Source organism: Hemitrygon akajei, chromosome 9 (genome assembly GCF_048418815.1).
Source record: "Hemitrygon akajei chromosome 9, sHemAka1.3, whole genome shotgun sequence".
Lineage (NCBI taxonomy): Eukaryota > Metazoa > Chordata > Chondrichthyes > Myliobatiformes > Dasyatidae > Hemitrygon > Hemitrygon akajei.
Genome location: NC_133132.1, coordinates 97,508,766 through 97,532,956, shown reverse-complemented (window position 1 = coordinate 97,532,956; position 24,191 = coordinate 97,508,766). Strand labels below are relative to the sequence as shown.

General features: G+C 40.6%; 2 protein-coding genes across 4 annotated transcripts in view; one reads left to right on the top strand and one right to left on the bottom strand.

Annotated features, from left to right (window-relative positions):
* Nucleotides 1-24,191, bottom strand: part of tbp (TATA box binding protein) — a 44,298-nt gene that overhangs the window by 5,542 nt on the left and 14,565 nt on the right. For all 3 annotated transcript variants that reach the window (XM_073056585.1, XM_073056586.1, XM_073056584.1), the window contains 4 exons: nucleotides 17,094-17,181; nucleotides 14,938-15,029; nucleotides 6,692-6,859; nucleotides 3,647-3,741 (listed from right to left, as the gene is read on the bottom strand). In XM_073056585.1, coding sequence (XP_072912686.1) covers nucleotides 3,647-3,741; nucleotides 6,692-6,859; nucleotides 14,938-15,029; nucleotides 17,094-17,181 — 443 coding nt within the window. The remainder of the gene's footprint in view (nucleotides 1-3,646; nucleotides 3,742-6,691; nucleotides 6,860-14,937; nucleotides 15,030-17,093; nucleotides 17,182-24,191) is intronic.
* epm2a (EPM2A glucan phosphatase, laforin) overlaps nucleotides 1-24,191 on the top strand; it is a 65,354-nt gene that overhangs the window by 34,746 nt on the left and 6,417 nt on the right. The gene's annotated exons all lie outside the window — the stretch shown is intronic.

Genomic DNA, 24,191 nt, shown 5'->3' with positions numbered 1-24,191 from the left:
ATTTGTATTCAAGAGCAATATCAAGTTGGTAGATAGGATGGAGAAGTAACTTTTAACTGAGCTGACCTTGCCAAGTGATAAGTCATTAGGAAACATAGCCAAAGCAGAATATTTGCTGTTGTTACAATGAGATAGCAATATTATTGCTCATTTTTTAAAATTTCACATGATTGTTACATGGTATGACCTTGGTACGTACCTTTGAACAATATTGTTTCAGTCAGGGAGCATCCTGGGATTTGGACAGTCAACAATTTGAGCTGAGCCACTTAATCTGGAGTTAGCATTTATTTAACATACTAAAAGCAGGGAAGTTGTACAATGACACATTCTAAAGAAAGTCTTAATTGGATCACTGCAGTTAATGGATTCAGTTAGAAATTAATATTACAAATTATAATTATACATAATAATTGTATTACACCCCTTTTTTTGGTTAATTGGGATGAATCATTATCCCAATCCATTATTGTTTGGACTTGTCCTTCCAGAGAGCTAGATTACATCAGTGTCAGAGAAATGCTTTGACAGGCAAACATCATGAACAAAGCCGATGAGCTTAGAACATGGATCAGTACTTGGAGCTATGATGTTGTGGCCATTACAGAGACTTGGATGGCTCAGGGGCAGAAATGGCTACTTAGCGTGCCAGGCTTTAGATGTTTCAGAAAGGTCAGGGAGGGAGGCAAATGAGGTTGGGGTGTGGCACTGAAGATCAGAGATAGTGTCACGGCTGCAGAAAAGGAGGAAGTCCTAGAGGGGTTGTCTACGGACTGTCTGTGGGTGGAAGTTAGAAACAGGAAGGGGTCAATAACTCTACTGGGTATTTTTTATAGACCACCCAATAGTAACAGTGACATTGAGGAGCAGATAGATAGATAGAAAAGTGTAATAACAACAGGGTTGTCATGGTGAGAGATTTTAATTTCCTAAATATTGATTGGCATCTCCCTAGAGCAAGGGGTTTAGATGGGGTGGAATTTGTTAGGTGTGTTCAGGAAGGTTTCCTGACACAATTGATGTAGATAAGCCTACATGAGGAGAGGCTGTACTTGATCTGGTATTGGGAAATGAAGCTGGACAGGTGTCAGGTCTCTCAGTGGGAGAACATTTTGGAGATAGTGATCACAATTCTATCTCCTTTACCATAGCATCAGAGAGGGATAGGAACAGACATGTTAAGAAAGTGTTTAATTGGAGTAAGGGGAAATATGAGGCTATCAGGCAGGAACTTGGAAGCATAAATTGGGAACAGATGTTCTCAGGGAAATGTACGGCAAAAATCTGGCAAATGTTCAGGAGATATTTGTGTGGAGTTCTGCATAGGTATATTCCAATGAGACAGGAAAAGGATGGTAGGATACAGGAACCGTGGTATACAAAGGCTGTTGAAAATCTAGTCAAGAAGAAAAGCTTACAAAAGGTTCAAAAAACTAGGTAATGATAGAGATCCAGAAAATAATAAGGCTAGTAGGAAGGAGCTTAAGAATAAAATTAGGAGAGCCAGAAGGGGCCACGAGAAGGCCTTAGCGAGCTGGATTAAAGAAAACCCCAAAGCATTCTAAAAGAATGTGAAGAGCAAGAGGATAAGACGTGAGATTATAGAACCAATCAAGTGTGACAATGGAAAAGTGTATATGGAACCGGAGAAGATAGTTGAGGTTCTTAATGAGTATTCTGCTTCAGTATTCACTATGGAAAAGGATCTTAGCGATTGTAGAGATGACTTACAGTGGATTGGAAATCTTGAGCACACAGACATTAAGAAAGAGGATGTGCTGAAGCTTTTGTAAAGCATCTAGTTGGATAAGTCTCCGGGACTGGATGAGATGTACCCCAGGCTACTGTGGGAGGTGAGGGAAGAGATTGCTGAGCCTCTGGCAATGATCTGTACATCATCAATGGGGTCGGGGGAGGTTCCAGAGGATTGGAGGGTTGCAGGTGTTGTTCCCTTATTCAAGAAAGGGAGTAGAGATAGGCCAGGAAATTATAGACCAGTGAGTCTTACTTCAGTGGTTGGTAAGTTGATGGAAAAGATCCTGAGAGGTAGGACTTATGAACATTTGAAGAGGCATAATATGTTCAGGAATAGTCAGCATGGCTTTGTCAAAGGTAGGGCATGCCTACGAGCCTCATTGAATTTTTTGAGGATGTGACTAAACACCTTGATGAAAGTAGAGCAGTAGATGTAGTGTATATGGATTTCAGCAAGGCATTTGAAAAGATACCTCATGCACGTCTTATTGAGAAAGTAAGGAGGCATGGGATCCAACGTGACCTTGCTTTGTGGATCCAGAATTGACTTGCCCACAGAAGGCAAAAAGTGGTTGTAGAGGGTCATATTCTGCATGGAGGTCGGTGACCAGTGGTGTGCCTCAGGGATTTGTCATGGGACCCCTTCTCTTCGTGATGTTTATAAATGAACTGGATGAGGAAATGGAGGGATAGGTTAGTAAATTTGCTGATGACACAAAGGTTGGAAGTGTTGTGGATAGTGTAGAGGGCTGTCAGAGGTTACAGCAGGACATCGATAGGATGCAAAACTGGGCTGAAAGTGGCAGATGGAGTTCAACCCAGATAAGTGTGAGATGGTTCATTTTGGTAGGTCAAATATGATGGCAGAATAAGTATTAATCGTAAGACTCCTGGCAGTGTGGAGGATCAGAGGGATCTTGGGGTCCGAGTCCAAGTCCATAGGACACTCAAAGCTGCTGCACAGGTTGACTCTGTGGTTAAGAAGATTTATGGTGCATTGGCCTTCATTAACCGTGGGATTGAGTTCAAGAGCTGAGAGGTAACGTTACAGCCATATAGGACCCTGATCAGACCCCACTTGACGTACTGTGCTCAGTTCTGGTCACCTCACTACAGAAGGATGTGGAAACTATAGAAAGGGTGCAGAGGAGATTTACAAGGATGTTGCCTGGATTGGGGAGCATGCCTTACGAAAATAGGTTGAGTGAACTTGGCCTTTTCTCCTTGGAGCAGCAAAAGATGAGAGGTGACCTGATAGAGGTGTATAAGATGATGAGAGGCATTGATTGTGTGGAAAACAACGCAAAGAGTGGTGAGTGCGTGGAATGGGCTGTTGGCGATGGTGGTAGAGGCAGATACGATAGGGACTTTTAAGAGACTTCTGTATAGGTACATGGAGTTTAGAAAAATAGAGGGCCATGGGTATCCCTAGGTAATTTCTAAAATAAGTACATGTTCGGCACAGCATTGTGGGCTGAAGGGCCTGTATTGTGCTGAAGTTTTTCTATGTTTCTATAACCTAAGAACTTGAAGATCTGTAGTAAAGCGCCACCAAGTGGATATCTGCTGTTAAAGGACTGAACTGTAAATCAATGGTAATAAATGGAAAGGAGATATACCTTCAGGGAAAAAATGCTTTAAGATATATATAATCATCAAGGCAAAGGAAGGGATGGATCTGGAATATTCTTTTGAATCCTGAAAACAGTATGAAAGGATAAAGTTCAAGCTTGTTAATCATAAAATCTTAACTTATTATCAGGAATTTCCTCTTTGCATGGAGGAGCAGATGTCTAGAAAAAACAGGCAATAAAAATCAGGTGCCAGATGCCAATATAAAGGGCAACTGTAATTATGAGAAACAGCCAAATTATAAAGTGATGCAACTTACCCGTCAATACAACTTTTCCTGACACAAATATTAGTAATACAATTCTTGGCTTGATCATACGGTAGATCAATCCAGGAAACAGCTCTGGTTCATAACTGCAAAAATAAGAAACAAAGTTTGATATTTGACCTTTTGAACCTATTGCATTATATAACTGGGCAAAACTGAGCTTAATATATATGCTACACACACAAAATGCTGCCGCCTGCTGGGTCCCTCCAGCATTTGTGTTTTGCTTGTTTGGGTTAATATATACATTTGCTTTTTGTTTTAATTGTAACATGCATTATGTTGCTACAGTAGTTCCATAGCAGACTAACAATCCAGAGGCCTGGACTAACAACTCAGAAACCAGAGATCAGAACCAAAATGGTCATTTGTGGAATTTAAATGAAGCTAATAACAGAATTTGCAACATGGCTTAGCAAAGGTTACTACAAAACTACTAGATTGTTTCAGAAGCCCAGTCCATCATAGGAAAAGGCTACCATTGAGCAGTTGTACAAGAGGCACTGCTGCAGGAAAGCAGCATTCATCAATGAACCTCACCATTGCTTCTCATTGTTGCCATTGGGGAGGAGATACAGAAGCCTTAGGTCCCACACCATCAGGTTCAGGAACAGTTATTACTCTTCAACCATCAGACTCCTGAACCAATCTGGGTAACTTCACTCACCTCAGCTCTGACCTTGATTCCACAACCTACAGACTCACTTTCAAGGACTCTACAACTCATGCTCTCAGTATTATTTATTTATGTTTTGTATTTGCACAGCTTATTTTCTTTTGCAAATTTGCTTCTCGTCAGTCTTTGTGTGTAGTTTCTCATTGATTCTATTGTATTTCTTTGTTCTACTGTGAAAACTTGCAAGAAAATGAATCTCAGGGTATTATATGTTGACATACACGTACTTTGATAATAAATATAATTAAACCCCACTTGGTTCCTCCAACGGGGTAAAAACTGCTGTCCTTACCTGGTCTGGCATATATTTGACACTAGAGCCACCCCATGTGGATGACTCTTTGCTGCCCTCTGAAATAGCCTAGCAAGACACTCAGTTCTAGGCTACTTTACCATATTAATACCACTGTTCTGAAGCAATGATTCCTTAAAGTTGTTATAGCTGGAGGTGGTAGTGGGAATAAATATATTAATAAATAAATATGCCCACTACCTATTAAATGCTCCCTATGGCGTGTGTCTCAAACAGCCTCTGAGTACCGAGTCCAGCTCCTGGCCTTCATGTGTAGCTTAACTACTAAGCCCGGTGGAACCATTTCTACTCACAGGAGAAGGAATAAAGGCAGGTTACTGGCATCTTAGTACCAGTCACTTTGGGCAGCTCATCTAAAAGGAGGAAAATTCTGATCTCAACCCTCTGCTGTCCTGTGACTGTACCCACGTATGGGGAAGGCTTCGGAGGTAAACCCAGAGCTGGAGTCCCTAATGTAGTCCTACGCTGAATTCAATGCTGACTGGCAAATCCTGCAACGCTGCTAGTGCTAAACTCTATCTGTCTCTGCCGTTTCTTTGGATTCATGAGCTGCATGGAGAGGGGAGCCTGCTACATGGGCAATAGCTTGCTCTCCACATTGTACTGTGCTGGCTTGTGTATCACGTAGATAGCTGGGACGTAACATCTATGGTTGATCCCGACCTCAAAAAAGCAATGAAAGAGTGAAAACAGATTATCTATACGGTGATTTTGGGTCGGGTAAGGTACAGTATACCCAGCCTAGCTGACTTGGTAAAAACCTCCTCAGAAAGTACTGGAGACAGTAATTAAACTGGGGCCATCTCAAAGACTCTTCAAATTTTAGTAACTTATAGTATTCTCTGTGCATTGCATCCCTATTTTGTTTCATCCCCAGCAGACAAACAGAACACAAGTGAAATGTCTTAAACAGCTGCAAATTCTATCTTTAAAAATATTTATGCTTGGTACAGGAGTTCTGATAGCAAGGTTGGCAAATTTGTCAATCACTGCTGCAGTGAAGTGGTCATGGGCAGGCATCCATCTGGACTGCTGCAGTATACCAGGTTGAAATCAGCGAATAACTTGACAGGCAATCAGTGAAGGACTGAAGTCATTTATAAGCCAGATCTTGCAAGGACAGCAGATCTTTAGAAGAAACAAAATTACACAACAGGATTCTAACAATATTACAACAGCTTCATTGTTCACATTTTACTTGAATGTCACATTTTTGCTGATTCGTATTTCAATCTGCTGGATTACTGGTATAGACAGCTGTATAGCAGGCCAGATGATAATAAATGCCCCTATTCCAAGTAATGTTATTTCAACACTATGTCCATCTGAAAAGGTAAGGGTGATGACCTAAAGGGCATTCTTAACGTATCTGGTCTAATCAATTGTATTTTCACATTCAACATCAGTGTCTGGTCAAAATTTTAAAAATGCATACATTCTGTAGGTGATACCCAGATAAACATTTTGAGTTTATGTTTGTTAAACATTGTAAAGGTAACACTTAATTGCATCCTCAATAATGCAGACTACAAGGAATGCATTTGAAAGTGAGCACTACATAGCAATTTAGAATTAATAAATATAATATGGAATAAGGTATAAATTCAGAATATGAATTCAGGTTTAATTACTCACTAAGATGGCGAGGGGAAAATGTGGCCAATTGTTTTCAAAATTAGTCCTGATCACTGTGCTTTTACCTTAAAAATTTGGTCACAAGGATTAGCTACTGAAATATTGAAAAGAAACAGGTAAAGTCTAGATGAAAAGGAAAAAATTAATTCACCTATATGAATACATTGTAGGGAGAACCCTCTAAAGAGTATAATGTCCTCCTGAGTGCTGATACTTAGATTCTATCTATAGGTTTATGCAATGGGGTTAAAATTAAATAACCTTCTGATTTGAGACATAAATTCAACCTACTAACACCTGTATATTTTTTTCATAATTAACAAATACACAGTGACTTCAATTTCCAATAGAAACCAGCTTCGCTTTTAGATTACATATTAAACCTCTAGCCCTTTTCCTCCACTATCATTACCTGCTGAACTGCTGATGGGTGAGCACCAGGCCTTCTAGTCGAATAGGAAATTTCACGTCACAACTGCCTACCATATTCTGAATTTTAAAATCCAGAAACTTGGCTGGAAATCCCAACTTCTGTACAACTCTGGCATATTTTCTTGCTGCTAAACGTGACTGTTCTTCACTGAAACAAAACACATGGATTAACACCAATAAAGCAAATGGAGACAGATAGCAACACTGATAAAACATAGGTATTGTCCAAGTTGCTGAACACTTCCAGCACTTACTGCTTTTAATTGCCAATATCAAAGTGCTGAACTGGCTATATTACATGAAAATTTCTTGTTATTTTGTATGTTTTTGATGATGTGCTGTATTTAGACTGATGGCCAAAATACTCAATTTTGGTTTCATCAGACCATAGAACTATCTTGCAGCTGACTTCAGAGTCTCCCACATGCCCTTTGCAAACTCTAGCCGAGATTTCATGTGAGGTTTTTCCCCCAACAGTGGCTTTCTCTTTGCCACTCTCCCGTACAACTGCGTTGAAGCACCCAGGCAACAATTGTTGTATACACAGAATCTCCCCTCTCAGCCACTGAAGCTTGTAACTCCTCCAGAGTTATCACAGGTGTCTTGGTGGCCTCCCTCACTAGTTCCCTTCTTGCACAGTCACTCAGTTTTTGAGGACAGCTTGCTTTAGGCTGTGTCATGTTCTTTCCATTTTTTGATGATTGACTTAAATGTATTCCAAGGGATATTCAGTGACTTGGAAATTTTCCAGTATCCATCTCCTGAATTTGGGCTTTTAATAATTTTTTCATGGAGTTGCTTGGAGTGTTCTATTGTCTTCATGGTGTAGTTTTTGCCAGGATATTGAATCACCAGCAGCTGGACCTTCCAGATACAGGTGTATTTTTACTACAATCAATTGAAAGACCTCGACTGCACACAGATCTCCATTTAACTTATTATGTGACTTTTAAAATTCGCTGCAGCAGTGATGATTTGGTGTGTCATATTAAGGGGAGGGAGGTGAATATTTATTTTGTGTTTTACATTTGTAATTAATTTAGATCACTTTGTAAAGATCCATTGTCACTTTGACACAAATTAGTCTTTTTCCATTGATCAGTCAAAAAAGCCAATTTAAATCCACTGTGATTCAATGCTGTAAAGCAATTAAATATGAAAATTGTTATGGGGGGGAGAATGGGGTAATACTTTTTATAGGCACTGTAGGAGCAGAATTAGTCATTAGGCCCATCAAGCCTGCTCTGCCATTTCATCACGGCCGATCCATTTCCCCTCTCAGTCCCAATCTCCTGCCTTCTCCTCATATCATTTTATGCACTGACAAATCATGAATCCACCAACCTCTGCCTTAAATATACCCAGTGACCTGATCTCCACATCCACCTTTAGCAAGGAATTCCACGGTTTCACCACTCTATGGCCAAAGAAATTCCTTTTTATCTCCATTCTAAAAGGATGCCCCTCTAATTTGATGCTTTGTTCTCCGGTCTTAGATTCCCCAGTCACAAGAAACCTCCTCTCCACATCCATTCTCTCCAAGCCTTTGAACATTCAATAGGTTACAGTGTCACCCCTCACCTTTTTGAACTCCAGTGAGTAGAGGCCCAGAGCCATCAAACACTCTTCATATGACAAGCCTTTCAATACTGGAATTATTTTTGCCAAACTCCTTTGAACCCTCTTCAATGTCAGCACATCCCTTCTTAGATAAGTGGCCCAAAACTGCTCACAATACTCCTTGAGGCCTCAACAGTGCTTTATAAAGCCTCAACATTACATCCTTACTTTTATATTCTAGTCCTCTTGAAACAAAAGCTAACATTGCATTTGTCTTCCTTACCACCAGCTCAACCTGCAAGTTAACCTTTAGGGAGTCCTGCATGAAGATTCTCAAGTCACTTTGCAATTTTGAATTTTCTCTCCATTTAGAAAATACTCTATCCTTTCATTTTGTTACAAACCCCATAACTGGGTGTCTTACCAGCAAAGATAGAAGTGTCCGTTGGAGTCTGGTGATACTATTTTCAACAATATTTATTAGCAAAGATATACAAAATAATATCAATGCAAATATACAGAGAATATACGTTAGCAATACTAAACTTAAAAGTGCGGGTATAATAATAATCACTAATGAAACAAGCTCTATCGTTGTCTAGGGGATAATGAATCGTCAGATGGAAATATAAAGTTCAGTTCAGTTCATGCAGGCTGCGGTAGTTGTTTGTCAGTGTGGAGGGAGGGAGGGAGAGGGAGAGGGAGAGAGGGAGAGAGGGAGAGAGGGAGAGAGGGAGAGAGGGAGAGAGGGAGAGAGGGAGGGAGGGAGGGAGGGAGGGAGGGAGGGAGGGAGAGAGGGAGAGAGGGAGGGAGGGAGGGAGGGAGAGAGGGAGAGAGGGAGAGAGGGAGAGGGAGGGAGGGAGGGAGGGAGGGAGAGAGAGAGAGAGAGAGAGAACATGTGAACAGTAACAGCGATTATCTTGCCAACCTTCCTTTCCAATTTTGATCCGTCAATGCGTTGTTGTTGTGGCCATTCACGTATGACCCCTTCGTCCTTTAGCTAGACCATTCTTCCGTGGTGGACTCGTCACCCAGCCAAGGGTGGACACACACACAAGCCCCCACCGGTCTCGCTACAAAACACTGTGAGTTAAAATTTACCGAACCTTCGTTCGGTCTCCAGTCTCCCACCCTGTCTCGTGGGGGTTCTGATGCTCACTAGCGTTTCTCCTGGTGCGTCTGAGGGGTGTTACCCCAGACCTCACTTTTATCCCCACTCACGGGGTCTCAGGTGTCAATCAGGTTGGGATGATGTAACCCATCAAACCAGCCCACTCTGGTTGCCCCCTGAGGGGTTTCAATGAATAGAACAGTACCAAGTAAACAATCCTTCTCCAAAAGACAATAGAGGTAATCAATGGTTCCGTTCCTCTTTTGTTAGTAGGAGACATTCCACCTTAGCTGTGCCTCTCTCTCATTAACTTTCATGAGCTGTTATCAATAACAACTGCCCTGGCAGATTTCCTTTTGTCTCTCTTACTTCCTTGTTAGCAGCATCGAAATAGTAGCGATTTGTGATTTTCCAAAAGGGGAGGGGGCATGGGCGACTCTGCACCCTTCTGCCCATCAGAGCTGTTCATCCTTCGTAACACCCCCATCCTTCTAAGAATTTTCACCAAAGGGGAAAATTAACTAATACAGAGTCTTACAGAATTACAGAATCTAACACAATACAAAAGAGTTGTTTAACTACAGAGCAATACAGATATACATTCAACTTAGCATCTAAACAGTTAGCGATTACATTGTCACTTCCTTTAATATCTTAATATCTTGTACCTTAATAAATTCCTGTAGCATCAGACTCCAATTTAATAACCACCTATTTTCATTCCTTTTCTTCAGCAAAACAAAACTAAAGAGTTGTGATCTTAGCTTAAGTGTATATTACAAAATGTGAACCAATAAATGTGTGATTATTCTGTAGTACATTACAAAAGTTTATGCAAATACTAATCTTCATTTTACTTTTAAACTCAACAGTCAATCTTCCATGGTGTTGTCTTTATTATTTATATGCTTTGTTGAAATCCCTCAAAACCAGATCCTGTTATTTAAAGTGGCATTTTGTCAACCTTTGCCTCTTTTCCATTTAACTTTCATGTGGTTAGCTTGCTCACCAGTGTGGAATAGGCTTTCACATACTCCTTTCATAGGAGTTATTTTATCAACAGTGTTTTCCAAACTTAGCCCATCTTCTGAACTTCCACACAATTCTTTATTTCTAAGCAAGTCATTAGTTTTATCTTCAGGACCCTTCATTCTATTAGTTTTCAGTTTAACATCTGCAAGTTGTTTACCTTTAGATTCCAAAACAAACTGTAATTGATTCACAGGCACCTTGTTAACAAGCCATTGTTCCTTCAGCCTGGTTACTGCTTCTGAAACCAACCCAGACTTTAAATTTTCTTTATTCAATTTAGGAACTACACTTCTCCCTTCTCCTTCAATAATAATATTCACATCACCAGCTCCCATCTCCTCACTAACTTTTAACACACCTTCTAACGCAAACAACTGAGAATTCTCACTTCCCACTGGTACCAAGGTTAACCCTTTCTTCACTGAACCAAGTCCATCTGACCCAAAAGGACTGCATTCCTTTTCAACTAAATCAGATACCTCAGACTTTTCCTGAGTTTCATTACTAGGATCAGTACCATGTGCATCCACATCTTGAACACACTCAAACAGGACATCTGCCTCTTCCAGGCTTTCAATACCCGTCCCCTTTTCAAACTCTAAATTCCCCTGATCCTCCCAGTTACTCTCTGGGCAACTCCCATTCAGAGTAAACTCAACCCTGCGGGTTAAAACAATTTCATCTGCTAACCCAGCATACTCCTTCAAGGTAACGGCATCCTTTTCATCTAGGACTGCCCTTATATCATTATCGGGAACACATTTAAATTTTTCAACTTCTTCAAACAGTTCGGTCAAGCCAGACAGATCATCCATGTCCAACCCTGGACCTTCTAACTGCCTTATCTGTTTCTCATCTTTATTCCGTGCCTCTATATATTCCCTCCTGGCTAAGGGTAGGTCTACCTCCTCTCCTTTACTCTCTTTCACCTCCCTATTCTCCGTCTTACCATCCCCTAACCCCTCTTGGTACAGGGTCGGTAAAAACGTCTCAGCCAAATCAACACAGGACTCATTTAAACTGGTCTCTTTCTCAGCTGCCTTTCTCGACATGCTGCGAGTGATTGCGCATGCGGGATAGATCTTGGAATCTAGGGGCGGGTCCTCAGCCTTCACAGGCTTGCTCATCAGCTTCCTTGCTGAACACACCTCACTCCCTGCTAAATCATTACCAAGAAGGACGTCCACGCCGTCCCTCGGTAATTCTGACTGTACCCCTATTTCAACTGGTCCAGATACCAGGTCACAATTTATAATGATCCCATGCAAAGGTACAGCTTCTGTCCCTTTTCCTATGCCTCTCAAAACTACCTCTCCAGTCTCAGGACCAAAATTTAGTACCTTACTGAGAATCAATGACTGCTCAGCTCCAGTATCTCTCCAGATCCTCACTGGAACTGGGGTTTCTCCCTTTTTCACAGACACGGTCCCTTCTGAAATAAATTTCTCACGCCCATCTCGTATTTTCTCGTCGATTTGCTGATCGACACAATACACCCTGTAGGGACTGCTGCGTTCCCTTTTCCTGTCTCCTTCCTCGGAGCAAAGCACTTAGATGCAATATGACCAACCTTTCCACAATTAAAACAGGTCAAGCCAGGAACCCTCCTGCCAGCCTGCCTTTCTTCCTCCTTACTTTTACCACTAGCTCCCGGCCTATTTTCTACCTCAGCCGGCGGGCTTTCTCTACTGTCCCTACAGTCTTTCTGGTAACTCTTATTCAAGGAAAACTTTGCCTTGTGGGTTAGGGCATATTCATCTGCGAACCTGGCAAATTCTGATATAGACTTATTCGGCTTCTCGTTCAAATACGTCCGGATATCATCTGAAACATAACCTTTAAATTCCTCAATCAGAATTAACTCTCTGAAACGATGGAAATCCTCCTCCACCCTTTCTGCCGCACACCAGCGATCCAAGAGCACACCCTTCTCATAGGCAAACTCTGCATACGTCTGATTCCACACTTTCTTTAAATCTCTGAACTTTTGTCTATATGCCTCAGGTATTAACTCATAGGTCTGAAGAATGGCCTGTTTTACTTCCTCGTAATTCTCAGACTCCTCCACAGACAAAGCCGCATATGCCCGTTGTGCCTTCCCTTTTAATGCACTTTGTAACAACGCCACCCACTGATCTCTGGGCCACTTCTGATTCACTGCCACCTTTTCAAAATGTAAGAAATAACTATCAACATCTGTCTCCTCGAATGGAGGTACTAACCTAAACTCCCTACTAACATTAAACTTCTCCTCTCGGTCTGCCCCTTGGACTCTTCTCTCTTGCTTTAACTTCTCTATTTCCAGTTCATGCTGCCTCTGTTTCTCCTTTTCAGCTCTTTCCTTCTCCCTTTCCTCTGCTTCCAGCTGTTTTAACCTAAGTTCATGCTCCCTCTTCTTCTGTTCCGCATCCAGCCTCAATTTTTCCAACTCTAACTGAACCGCCCCACTAGCTGGTACCTTTTCAGGGATATGTTCCAATACCTCAGCCGAAAACACATCCTTCTCAATATAATATTGAGTTATGGCCCTCTGCATCTCCCACATTTTCATTGACAACTTCACCTCTGTGAGATTTAATCCTTCCGCAATATTTACCAAGTCCGTCTTTGTGGCATCCTCTAGCGCCTTCAAAGTCGGGTTTTGTGTAAATTCGTCTACGTCCATCTTTGCTGGTTTCCCATCTGGTTACCCACACAACCAGATCAAAGTCTGGACTTAAAGCCCAATTCACTGGCCCTCCAATTTGGTGTCAAATCCCGGACAAGCCCCCAATTTGTTACGAACCCCGTAACTGGGTGTCTTACCAGCAAAGATAAAAGTGTCCGTTGGAGTCTGGTGATACTATTTTCAACAATATTTATTAGCAAAGATATACAAAATAATATCAATGCGAATATACAGAGAATATACGTTAGCAATACTAACCTAAAAGTGCGGGTATAATAATAATCACTAATGAAACAAGCTCTATCGTTGTCTAGGGGATAATGAATTGTCAGATGGAAATCTGAAAGTTCAGTTCAGTTCATGCAGGCTGCGGTAGTTTGTCGGTGTGTTGCAATTGTTGGAGAGAGAGAGAAAACGTGTGAACAGTAACAGCGATTATCTTGCCAACCTTCCTTTCTGATTTTGATCCGTCGATGCGTCGTTGTCGTGGCCATTCACGTAAGACCCCTTCGGCCTTTAGCTAGACCGTTCTTCCGTGGTGGACTCGTCACCCAGGCAAGGGTGGACACACAGACAAGCCCCCACCGGTCTTGCTACAAAACACTGTGAGTTAAAATTTACCGAACCTTCGTTCGGTCTCCGGTCTCCCACCTTGTCTCGTGGGGGTTCTGATGCTCACTAGCGTTTCTCCTGGTGCGTCTGAAGGGTGTTACCCCAGACCTCATTTTTATCCCCATCAAACCAGCCCACTCTGGTTGCCCCCTGAGGGGTTTCAATGAATAGAACAGTACCAAGTAAACAATCCTTCTCCAAAAGACAATAGCAGTAATCAATGGTTCCGTTCCTCTTTTGTCAGTAGGAGACATTCCACCTTAGCTGTGCCTCTCTCTCATTAACTTTCATGAGCTGTTATCAATAACAACTGCCCTGGCAGATTTCCTTTTGTCTCTCTTACTTCCTTGTTAGCAGCATCGAAATAGTAGCGATTTGCGATTTTCCAAAAGGGGAGGGGGCATGGGCGACTCTGCACCCTTCTGCCCATCAGAGCTGTTCATCCTTCGTAACAATTTCTTCTACCAAAGTGCATGACCGTACACTTCCCAACACTATTCCGTCTTTCACTTCTTTGCCCTTCTCCTAATCTGTCTAAAGTCTTCCTGTAGCATCTCTTCTTCCTGAAAACTACCTGCCATAACATCTGCAAATTTGGCCATAAAGCAACCAATTCCATCATTCAAGTCATTGACAAATAACATAAAAGGAAGCGGTCCCAACGCAGACCCCTGTGGAATACCACAAATCAATGGCAGCCAAACAGAAAAGGCTCCCTTTACTCCTACTCTTTGTCTCCTGCCAATCAGCCAATGCTTTATCCATGCTAGTATTTTTCCTTTAAATCCATGGGGTCAACTTGTTAAGCAGCCACATGTATGGCATCTTGTTAAAGGCCTTCTGAAAATCCAAGTACACAACTTCCACTGATTCTGCTTTGTCTATCCTGCTTGTTATTTCTTCAAAGAATTCCAACAGATTTGTCAGGTAAGATTTTCCCTTAAAGAAACCATGCTGACAATAGCCTACTTTATCATGTGCCTTCCAAGTACCCTGAAACCACACTGCTTCTTTCCAGTGAATATTTTTACCAATTTCAGATCATTAAGGAGGAATGTGCAGTAAACCCACTGCATCAACTGCTTGAATATAGTTATAAAACATATACTATTACTGGTCCAGCATTTGATACAGAAAGAATAAATTGAAAGCTCCAAAAAGATTAACAAGGAGATTAGTTTTGCATATTATTTTCTTAGTAAAAAGTATTATCAAAAATATGGTTAAAAATCAACACCCATACCTCTTTGCACCAGTACACACCATTTTCCCAGAGCTGAAAATAAGCGCAGTTGTACGAGGTTCCCGGATTCTCATGATGACAGCAGCAAAACGCTAAAAAAAATTTAAGTGAGTTACATTTGTGCCAATACCCACAGTTTCCTATATACAGTCGCCCATTGTAACTAAGAACCTCAGGATTCAGCATCAGTGTTACATAGCCTAGGAAGATAAAAGATTATTCAGGAAAGCTTCCCCCCCACCCCCCCACATTTTGCTTGAATGGCTGATAACAAAAATGGGCTCCATTATGTGGAAATAGTTACAATGCCCCTCATCTTCAAATCTATAACTTATTTTACAATATACCATATGTGGGGTGGGTGTGCTTGATTGAGGAGGATACAAAATGGAAGCAAGCCCTTTGCTCTAAGGTGTCCATATTGAGCATTAAATATCCAGTTTTCCATTAATCCTATCTGAAACTACTTTTTATGCTTTCCACGTTTCTCACCGATTACATGTCCCTCGACTGTCCATGATACTAACTCTCATCTGCATGCAGGGATAATTTACACTGGCCAATTAGCCTAGCAACATGTCTTCAGGATGTAGGAGGAAACCAGAGCATCTGGAAAGAAACCCATAGTCACTTAGAGAACATGTAAATGTAGACAACACCAGAAATCAAATCAGTGTTTTGCCTTTTGGTTAAGATGGCGCCAGCGATCCTTTGGGTGGCATCTTCCAGAGTTAATCATTTCAGCTTTTCTACATCTTCTACTTATTCTTTTTAACATAATTTTGTTTTTGAAACTGCTGGAGCCTGTGAATTAGTCTGTAGAATGACTGAATGAGTAGTGTTTTGCTGTACCTGAGAAAACTCCAGGAGAGAAATGCAAGCACAAGCTACCACGAGGAGAAGCTCAGAGATGAAATGAGGGGCTATTGGAGTATAAAAGTTGCATTGTTTGCTGTGTAATCAAAACTATGTAGTCAGCTTTGAATTTGCTATGCATGTATCCAATTTAGTAGGAGAATGAAATCTTAAGAATGTAGAAGACAATGGTGTGTTAATGAGAGGTAGCTAAGAGATGTAGATTAGAACAGGATTAAGTCAATGGGTAGAAACAATAGTGGCGGATGTACTTGTGATACGCAACTGTAGACCGATTGGATATGCTAATGCAACTAAACCAGGAGATTGCTATAAAAAATGCTATGTACAAGGATCGGTGGGCAGTCAGTGACTAGCTCAATGACTGTCTCAGCTTTGATTTGCAAATTAAAGTTTAATACTTCGTGAAGAATCTTCTGCGTCTCCTGGTCGTTTGTGGGGCACAAGAAACCACAACAGGGCCAAGATTAAATACATTTCTCATCAATTAAAGCACTGAGGAAGATTGAAACCAAGGCAAATGCAGAGAACGAATGGTTCTTAGAGGGGCTGCTGGGTCCTGATGCTCTTGGAGATGTTATCGAAATACTGAAATTTATGGATTGGACCGTGATTCATATCGACCTCTTTCAGTTCTATGTTTTATTTCGTGTTGTCATCCATTCTTTCTTGTTGCCCATTGGCAGGCTGAGGGTTTGGCTGATCTGTTAGTTTTTGTGTGAGAGACGGGTTGGGGATGTTTGGGGTTTGCGAGTTTTTGTTTCTTTGTCTTTTTGTGTGGGGGGGAAGGATTGATGTGTTTCTTTCAACTATTTGAATGGTTTTCTGTATTTTGTGGCTATCTGGAGAAGGGACAAATCTCAAGAGTTGTATTCTGCATATATACTTTGATAATAAAATCAGCCTTTGAATCAAACCTAGGTGGCTGAAGTTCTGCTTGCTATGTCACCTTTATATTAAACATGAAGAGGAAAGCATAAGGCCAGATATTTGAGATAGGGATAGAAGTCAAAATAATTACTTTCTGTTCTGAGTCTCATTTCATGACCAGCTACTCATACACATTGACAGACCATACTACTGAAATTTACACATAACACTGAGAAAATTTAATAAGAAAATGGATTTCTTATATTTAATAAGAAAATGGATTTCCCTCAACTGCAATATTTTTAATAAAATCTGGTGGTTCAGTAAGATAACTTAAGGGTTAAAATCATGATCAACCCATTCAATACACTGCAAGTAGTATTTGGTTCAATAAAGGACATAACATTCACCTTTGGATTATATTCAGCATTTCTTGCTCGAAGAGCTATTGTCTTCAGATCCAATTTGCAACCCAGATTGACTGTAGACACAATATTTCTAGGCACAAAAAAATTAATATTCTTTATAGAAGAAACTGATATTTAATAACATCACAGATCTTTGAAAGTTTCAAATATATTAGTACAAGAATACTAATACCTAAAACATAACATTATTCTAAGGAAATAAGCTTGAAGGAAGACTAGTTGTAGATAATGAAACACTGATACTTTTGAGTATGAAATCAAAATTAAAGTTTACAATTCCAGTTATTTTAAAATTTTGCATTTATATTAGATCTTCAATAAAATCATTCCAAGTATCATCTTAGATGCATTATCACAGAGAATTTTACACCAAGGCACATATTGAGATTAAAATGGGAAACCCTTTAAATATTTCAAAGAAGAGAGGGGTGAGATGGGCAGCCATATTGTGACCATAATGGTGAAGTTTGAAAACTAAGGTCAAGAGTCAAGAATTGAAGGGATAGATAGATCTCAGATTGTTATGCGATGGAGGCAAAAGAGGGCCAGACCATGTTGGTACCTAAACCTACACTAAAGGAGAAACATTTAAGAGGCATTGTTGGACTGTAGGGTGGAAAAGAAAGAGGCAAATTCAAGACTACATTTATGTAATCTACTGTACAAGCAAATATACAATATAATTCATAAAGGATTACAGTGAAGTAGATGGGTGATCAATTTTCATGTCGTACATAAGCTTATAATTAGTGGCCATACACATGTGCATCAATTTTATAAATAACAATAATCCTATGTTAATTGCTGCAGACTTGTGATTTCTCATTCTGAGGTAAGCTCCTTGGTGTATATTTACTATAGCTTGCTCAAAAGAGATAAATTGCATTTTTGTAGCACATTTTAAGATCTCCAAAGTATTAGTCAATGAAGTTTTAAAGTGTAGTCACTGTGGTGTATATACTCTATCTAGTTGACATAAACTATAGGTCCAGGTAATATATTTCCAAATCAAATTCCTATCAGATCCTGTGTAATACTTGTAATTCAAAATAAAATAACAATTTTGTATTTTGAATTTTATTTGTTAGTTCAACTACGAGGGAGGACCCAGTATAACACTGCAAGGAAACATGACTAAATGTTAAACCTGTTATTAACATCACTTAGATTAGATTAGATTCAACTTTATTATCATTGTGCCGAGCACAGATACAAAATAATGAGGGAGTGGGATCTCATTCTTCATAGTCCAGCAAGTACTAGCCCAGAGCCATCAAATCGTCTTCTTACATTCTCATGAACCTGCTCTGGATCATCTCTAATGTCAGCACAACTTTTCTTAGATAAGGGGCCCAAAATTTCTCAGAATACTCCAAGTGCAATCTGACCAATGGCTTATAACGCCTCACATTACATCCTTGCTTTTGTATTCGAGTCCTCTTATAATGAATACAAACATTGCATTTTCTTCCCTTACCACTGACTCAACCTGCAAGATAACCTTTATGGAATCCTGCATAAGGATTCCCAAGTCCCTTTGCACCTCTAATTTCTGGATTTTCTCCCCGTTTAAAAACTAGCCTTTGTTCCTTCCACCAAAATGTATGACCAGTCACTTCCCTACACGATATATCATCTGCCACTTCTTTGCCCATTCTCTTCATGTCTAAGTCCTTCTGCATACTCCCTGCTTGCTCAACACTACTTGCTCCTCCACTTGTCTTTGTATCACCTACAAACTTGGCCATGAAGCCATCAATTCCATTATGCAAATCATCGACATATGATGTGAAAAGAAGTGGTCCCAACACCAACCCCTACAGAACAACACTAGTCACCTGCGAACAACTAGAAAAGGCCCTCTTTGTTCCCAAACTTTGCCTCCTGCCAGTCGGCTAATCTTCTATCCATGCTACTATCTTTCCTGTAAAACAATGGGCTCATATCTTGTTTTGCAGCCTCATGTTCAATACCTTTCTGAAAGGTATTGAAAGGCTTTCTGAAAAACCAAGTAAATAACATCCACTAGCTCTCCTTTGTCTATCCTGGCTGTTTACCTGGAAAGCCAGGATACCCAAACCCAAACTTGCGAGAAAAAAAAACTGTTTCCTTAATGTAGGAAACAAAGAATAGAGACAAAAAATACAAGTTAGAGGGATTTTAATCCATGAGGAAAAGCCAATATCATACCTGAAGAGGTGCCCTCAATTACACAATAATTAAAACTTCCTTCCGACATAGACATGTTGTGAGCTATGTTAACCAATGCAATTTGAAGTGAAATGTGATTTAACTTTAGTACAAGAGTTGCTGTAGAGGCTGACATTAAATTCTTTCACTTGCACAAAAGCCAATCTCCTGAAATTCATCAAACTTCTGTTCATCATTAAGACATTCTATATCAATAGACAATAGGTGCAGAAGTAGACCATTCGGCCCTTTGAGCCTGCACCGCCATTCTGAGATCATGGCTGATCAGCTACTATCAATACCCGGTTCCTGCCTTGTCCCCATATCCCTTGATTCCTCTATCCATAAGATACCAATCTAGCTCCTTCTTGAAAGCATCCAGAGAATTGGCCTCCACTGCCTTCCGAGGCAGTGCATTCCAGATCCCCACAACTCTCTGGGAGAAGTTGTTTTTCCTTAGCTCTGTCCTAAATGACCTACCCCTTATTCTCAAACCATGCCCTCTCGTACTGGACTCTCCCAGCATCTGGAACATATTTCCTGCCTCTATCTTGTCCAATCCCTTAATAATCTTATATGTTGCAATCAGATCCCCTCTCAATCTCCTTAATTCCAGCGTGTACAAGCCCAGTCTCTTTAACATCTCTGCGTAAGATAGTCCGGACATCCCAGGAATTAACCTTGTGAATCTACGCTGCACTTCCTCTACAGCCAGAATGTCCTTCCTTAATCCTGGAGACCAAAACTGTACAGAATACTCCAGGTGTGGTCTCACCAGGGCCCTGTACAAATGCAAAAGGATTTCCTTGCTCTTGTACTCAATTCCCTTTGTAATAAAGGCCAACATTCCATTAGCCTTCTTCACTGCCTGCTGCACTTGCTCATTCACCTTCAGTGACTGATGAACAAGGACTCCTAGATCTCTTTGTATTTCTCCCTTACCTAACTCTACACCGTTCAGATAATAATCTGCTTTCCTGTTCTTACTCCCAAAGTGGATAACCTCACACTTATTCACATTAAACTATCAGCATTCAAACTTCCAATATAGCAGAGACCAAGTAAAACTTTGATTAAAAAAAAATTGTACTTCAAGATTCAAGTTTGTTTAATGTCATTTCCAGTACACAAGTGTACAGGAGAATGAAATAATTGTTATTTTGATCCGATGCAGCACAAAAACTCCACAATAAGATAAAGAAAACAATAATCTATAAAAACACAATAAATATAAGATAGCTTATATCCATAGATTGATTGTATGCCCATAAAATGACACTAGGCACAGGAGTGTCTGTACATAGGGTGACTGACAGGAAATGATAAAGTAATGGTGGTGTGGGTTGTGGAGGGGTAGGTGGGTTGAGAAGTTGATCAGCCTTACTGCTTGTGGACAGTAACTGTTTTTAAGTCTGGTGGCTGACATGGATGGTACGTAGCCTCCTCCCTGATTGGAGTGGGACAAACAGTTGAAGAGCAGGTTGGAAGGAATCCTTCATGTTACTGTCCTTTTTCTGGCATCTTTCTGTATGTGTCAATTTTGGTGGGTAAGTTGGTGTTGGCAATGCGTCGAGCAGTTTTGACTATGCACTATATAGCCTCCCTGTCTGCTGCAGTGCTGGTCAAGGACTAAATCTGCAGCTTGCTCCCGTCCACGCTGGTCTCCCTACAATTTACCTACTGACACAACCCACTGACAGATGATGCAATAGCCACAGCTCTACACGCCATCCTTACATGCCTAGAGAAGAGGGATGCTTATGTAAGAATGCTGTTCTTGGATTGCAGTTCAGCATTCAACACCATAATTCCCTCCAGGCATGACAAAAAGCTCAGAGACCTCAGCCCTCACCCTGCCTTGTACAGCTGGATCTTGGACTTTCTGTCAGCTGTGAGGTATATAAAAAAAAAATCACAACACTTCTTTAACCTCAAACAGTTGAAAAAGTTCGGCTTGAGTCCCCAAATCCTAAGGACTTTCTATAGTGGTACAATTGAGAGCATCCTAACTGGCTGTATCACTGCCTGGTATGGGAACTGTACTTCCCTCAATCACAGGACTCTGCAGAGAGTGGTGCGGACAGCCCATGACATCTGTAGATGTGAACTTCCCACTATTCAGGACATTTATAGCAACGAGTACGTAGAGAGGGCCCGATGGATCATTGGGGACCGAATCACCCCAATTACAAACTGTTCCAGCTGTTACCATCTGGGAAACGGTACTGCAGCATTAAAGGCTCTGGGACAGCTTCTTCCACCAGGCCATCAGACTGATTAATTCATGCTGACAGAATTGTATTTCTAAGCTACACTGACTGTTCTGTTGTAAATCTTACAGTACATACTATTTATTACAAATTACTATAAATTGCACATTCAGACAGAGACATAACAAAGATTTTTGTTACTCATGTATGTGAAGGATGTAAGAGATAAAGTCAATTCAATAGGAGCTCTTCTCTCTGTAGGCCATCTCAATGCTGCTGGTGATGAGCCCCACCACTGTCATGTCATTGGCAAATTTGACAATGTGATTACTCAAATATTTGGCTGTGCAGCCATGTATGAGCGAAGTGCACACCAATAGGCTCAGCACACAGTGTTGAGGATGATGGGGAGAGAGGGGGGAGAGAGAGATGGGGAGATCTGTTGGTTAGGAAGTCCAACATCCAGTCGCAGTGGTGTATTTGGACCAAGGAGTAGTAGTTTGTTTACCAAGATTTGAGAGAAAATAGTGTTGAATGCCCAACTGAAAACCAGAAACAGCAATTCTGACTCCTTGTTTTCTAGGTGTGGCAGGACCAGGTGCTATGGCATTTGTCATAGAGCGGTTCTGTCAGTAAATTTATTAGTGAGTGTCCAATGTGGCATGTATGGAGTTTTTGATATTTGCCATCACCAGCTGTTGAAAGCACTTCATGATGATTGGTGTTGGTGACACTGGGCAGTAGTCGTTGAGTTCTGAGGTGTAGAGATCTTTGGTACAGGGATGCTGGTAGCTGATTTGAAACATGTAGGGACAGCAGCCTAGATAAGTGAAGTGTTGAAAATGCTTGTGAAGACATCAGTGAGACAAGCACTTGGCCTGGGACATTGTCTGGTTCAGTTGCTTTATGGGGGTTGACTCTCTAGAGTCCTTCCCAAGTCTGATGCTGTTACAGACATTTCAGCTCACTTGTGAGGGAGGGGTAGCGTTAGTGGCTGACATTGTGTTGCGTGCCTCAAAGAGTGCAATAAAAGTTGTTTAGAGTAACATGGAGGAAGGAATCACTGGTACAGTCAAAGCTGTTTTTTCCTTGCATAATCAGTAATGTAATCAGTTATCAGATAGGTGGTCCTGAATTTTTTTTTGTGCATAGGCAATCTTTGCTGTCTTCAGATTCAGATTCAGTTTATTGTCAATTAGAAACCACAAATGCAATGCAGTTAAAAAATGAGACAACGTTCCTCCAGAATGATATCAACAAAGCACATGACAAAATAGACTACACCAGAAAATCCACATAACATTTGGCAATCCCCAATCCAGAGTCCAGAGAGGCTGCTGCATATTAATACCGCGCAACCATCTTAGCGCGTTCCCCGGAAAGGAGCTCCAAATCCACCAGACAAAACAAGACCAAAAACTAAAGCTACAAGACCTGCACAAAACCACATAGTTACAACAGTGCAAACAATACCATAATTTGATAAAAAACAGACCATGGGCACAGTAAAAATAGTCCAAAGATGTTAAAAGACTATAAATTCGAAAGAAACCACCACACAGTTTCCACAAGTCCTCAGGGTCCCGATAGACTCGTCATCTCTTGGCTGCTAAGATAAGGCACCAGTTGTTCTGAATTAACAGAAAAGTTATTTCTTGTACTTCTGAAACCTTCTCATTTTATCACTTCACACGATGACTATTGAAATTTGTCGAAAATTTAAAATACTTTTAAGGACTAGCAAAATGCAACTAAAGCCACAACTATTTCTCTCAAACTCCTGTGTGTAAAGACTTAGGTGCAAAAAATATTTTCTATTTAAATAATGGCAATTACATTTAATAAGTGGTGTTCAGAAAGTTAATCCCTGTGAGACATCACAAACAAGAGGAAAAACTGCAGATGCTGGAAATCCAAACAACACGCACAAAATGCTGGAGGAACTCAGCAGGCCAGGCAGCATCTACGGAAAAGAGTACAGTTGACATTTCAGGCCGAGACCCTTTAGCAGAACTCCTGCTGCCTGGACTGCTGAGTTCCTCCAGTACTTTGTGTGCATTCCCTGTGAGATAAGCCTTCTCTATGGCTCCCTATAACAGAATTTCACACCATAGGAGGCCATTCCATTCATTATAGCTTTTGAAACAATCATCCACATTCTCCTACTTACCCAATTTCCACCCCCACTGAGTCCTACAATATTTATTCTAAGAAAAAATCAGATTCTCTATTGCAAGTTAAAAGGCTATTAAAAGACGGAATGCGATAAAATAAAACTTACATTAAACCAATGACTTTTACAAAACTACAAGTATTTTCTTATCTGTGATAGAGTGCATGAAAGCTACCAATGTCACAAATTCAAATCAGCATCTGTATAGACACCCTGAAATTTCAGGCCAGGGACGAATGTTTTTCTTAAATGTACAATTTCTGAGATGTATAGTACACCAAGCAGTTATGGCTGTCTTATATGCAACAATCTACAAAGGATCAGAGTAATCACAGAATATATTAGTGCTACAAGGGCAATAGTAAGATTATGGCACTGAAGTTAGAGTTCTCTTCAAAATCTGATTAAAGCACATCCATTATACTTGGTAAAGAAATGATATATATATATATATATATACTAGGGACTGCTTAATGTTAACTAGATCAGTAGTTGTAAAATTATCTG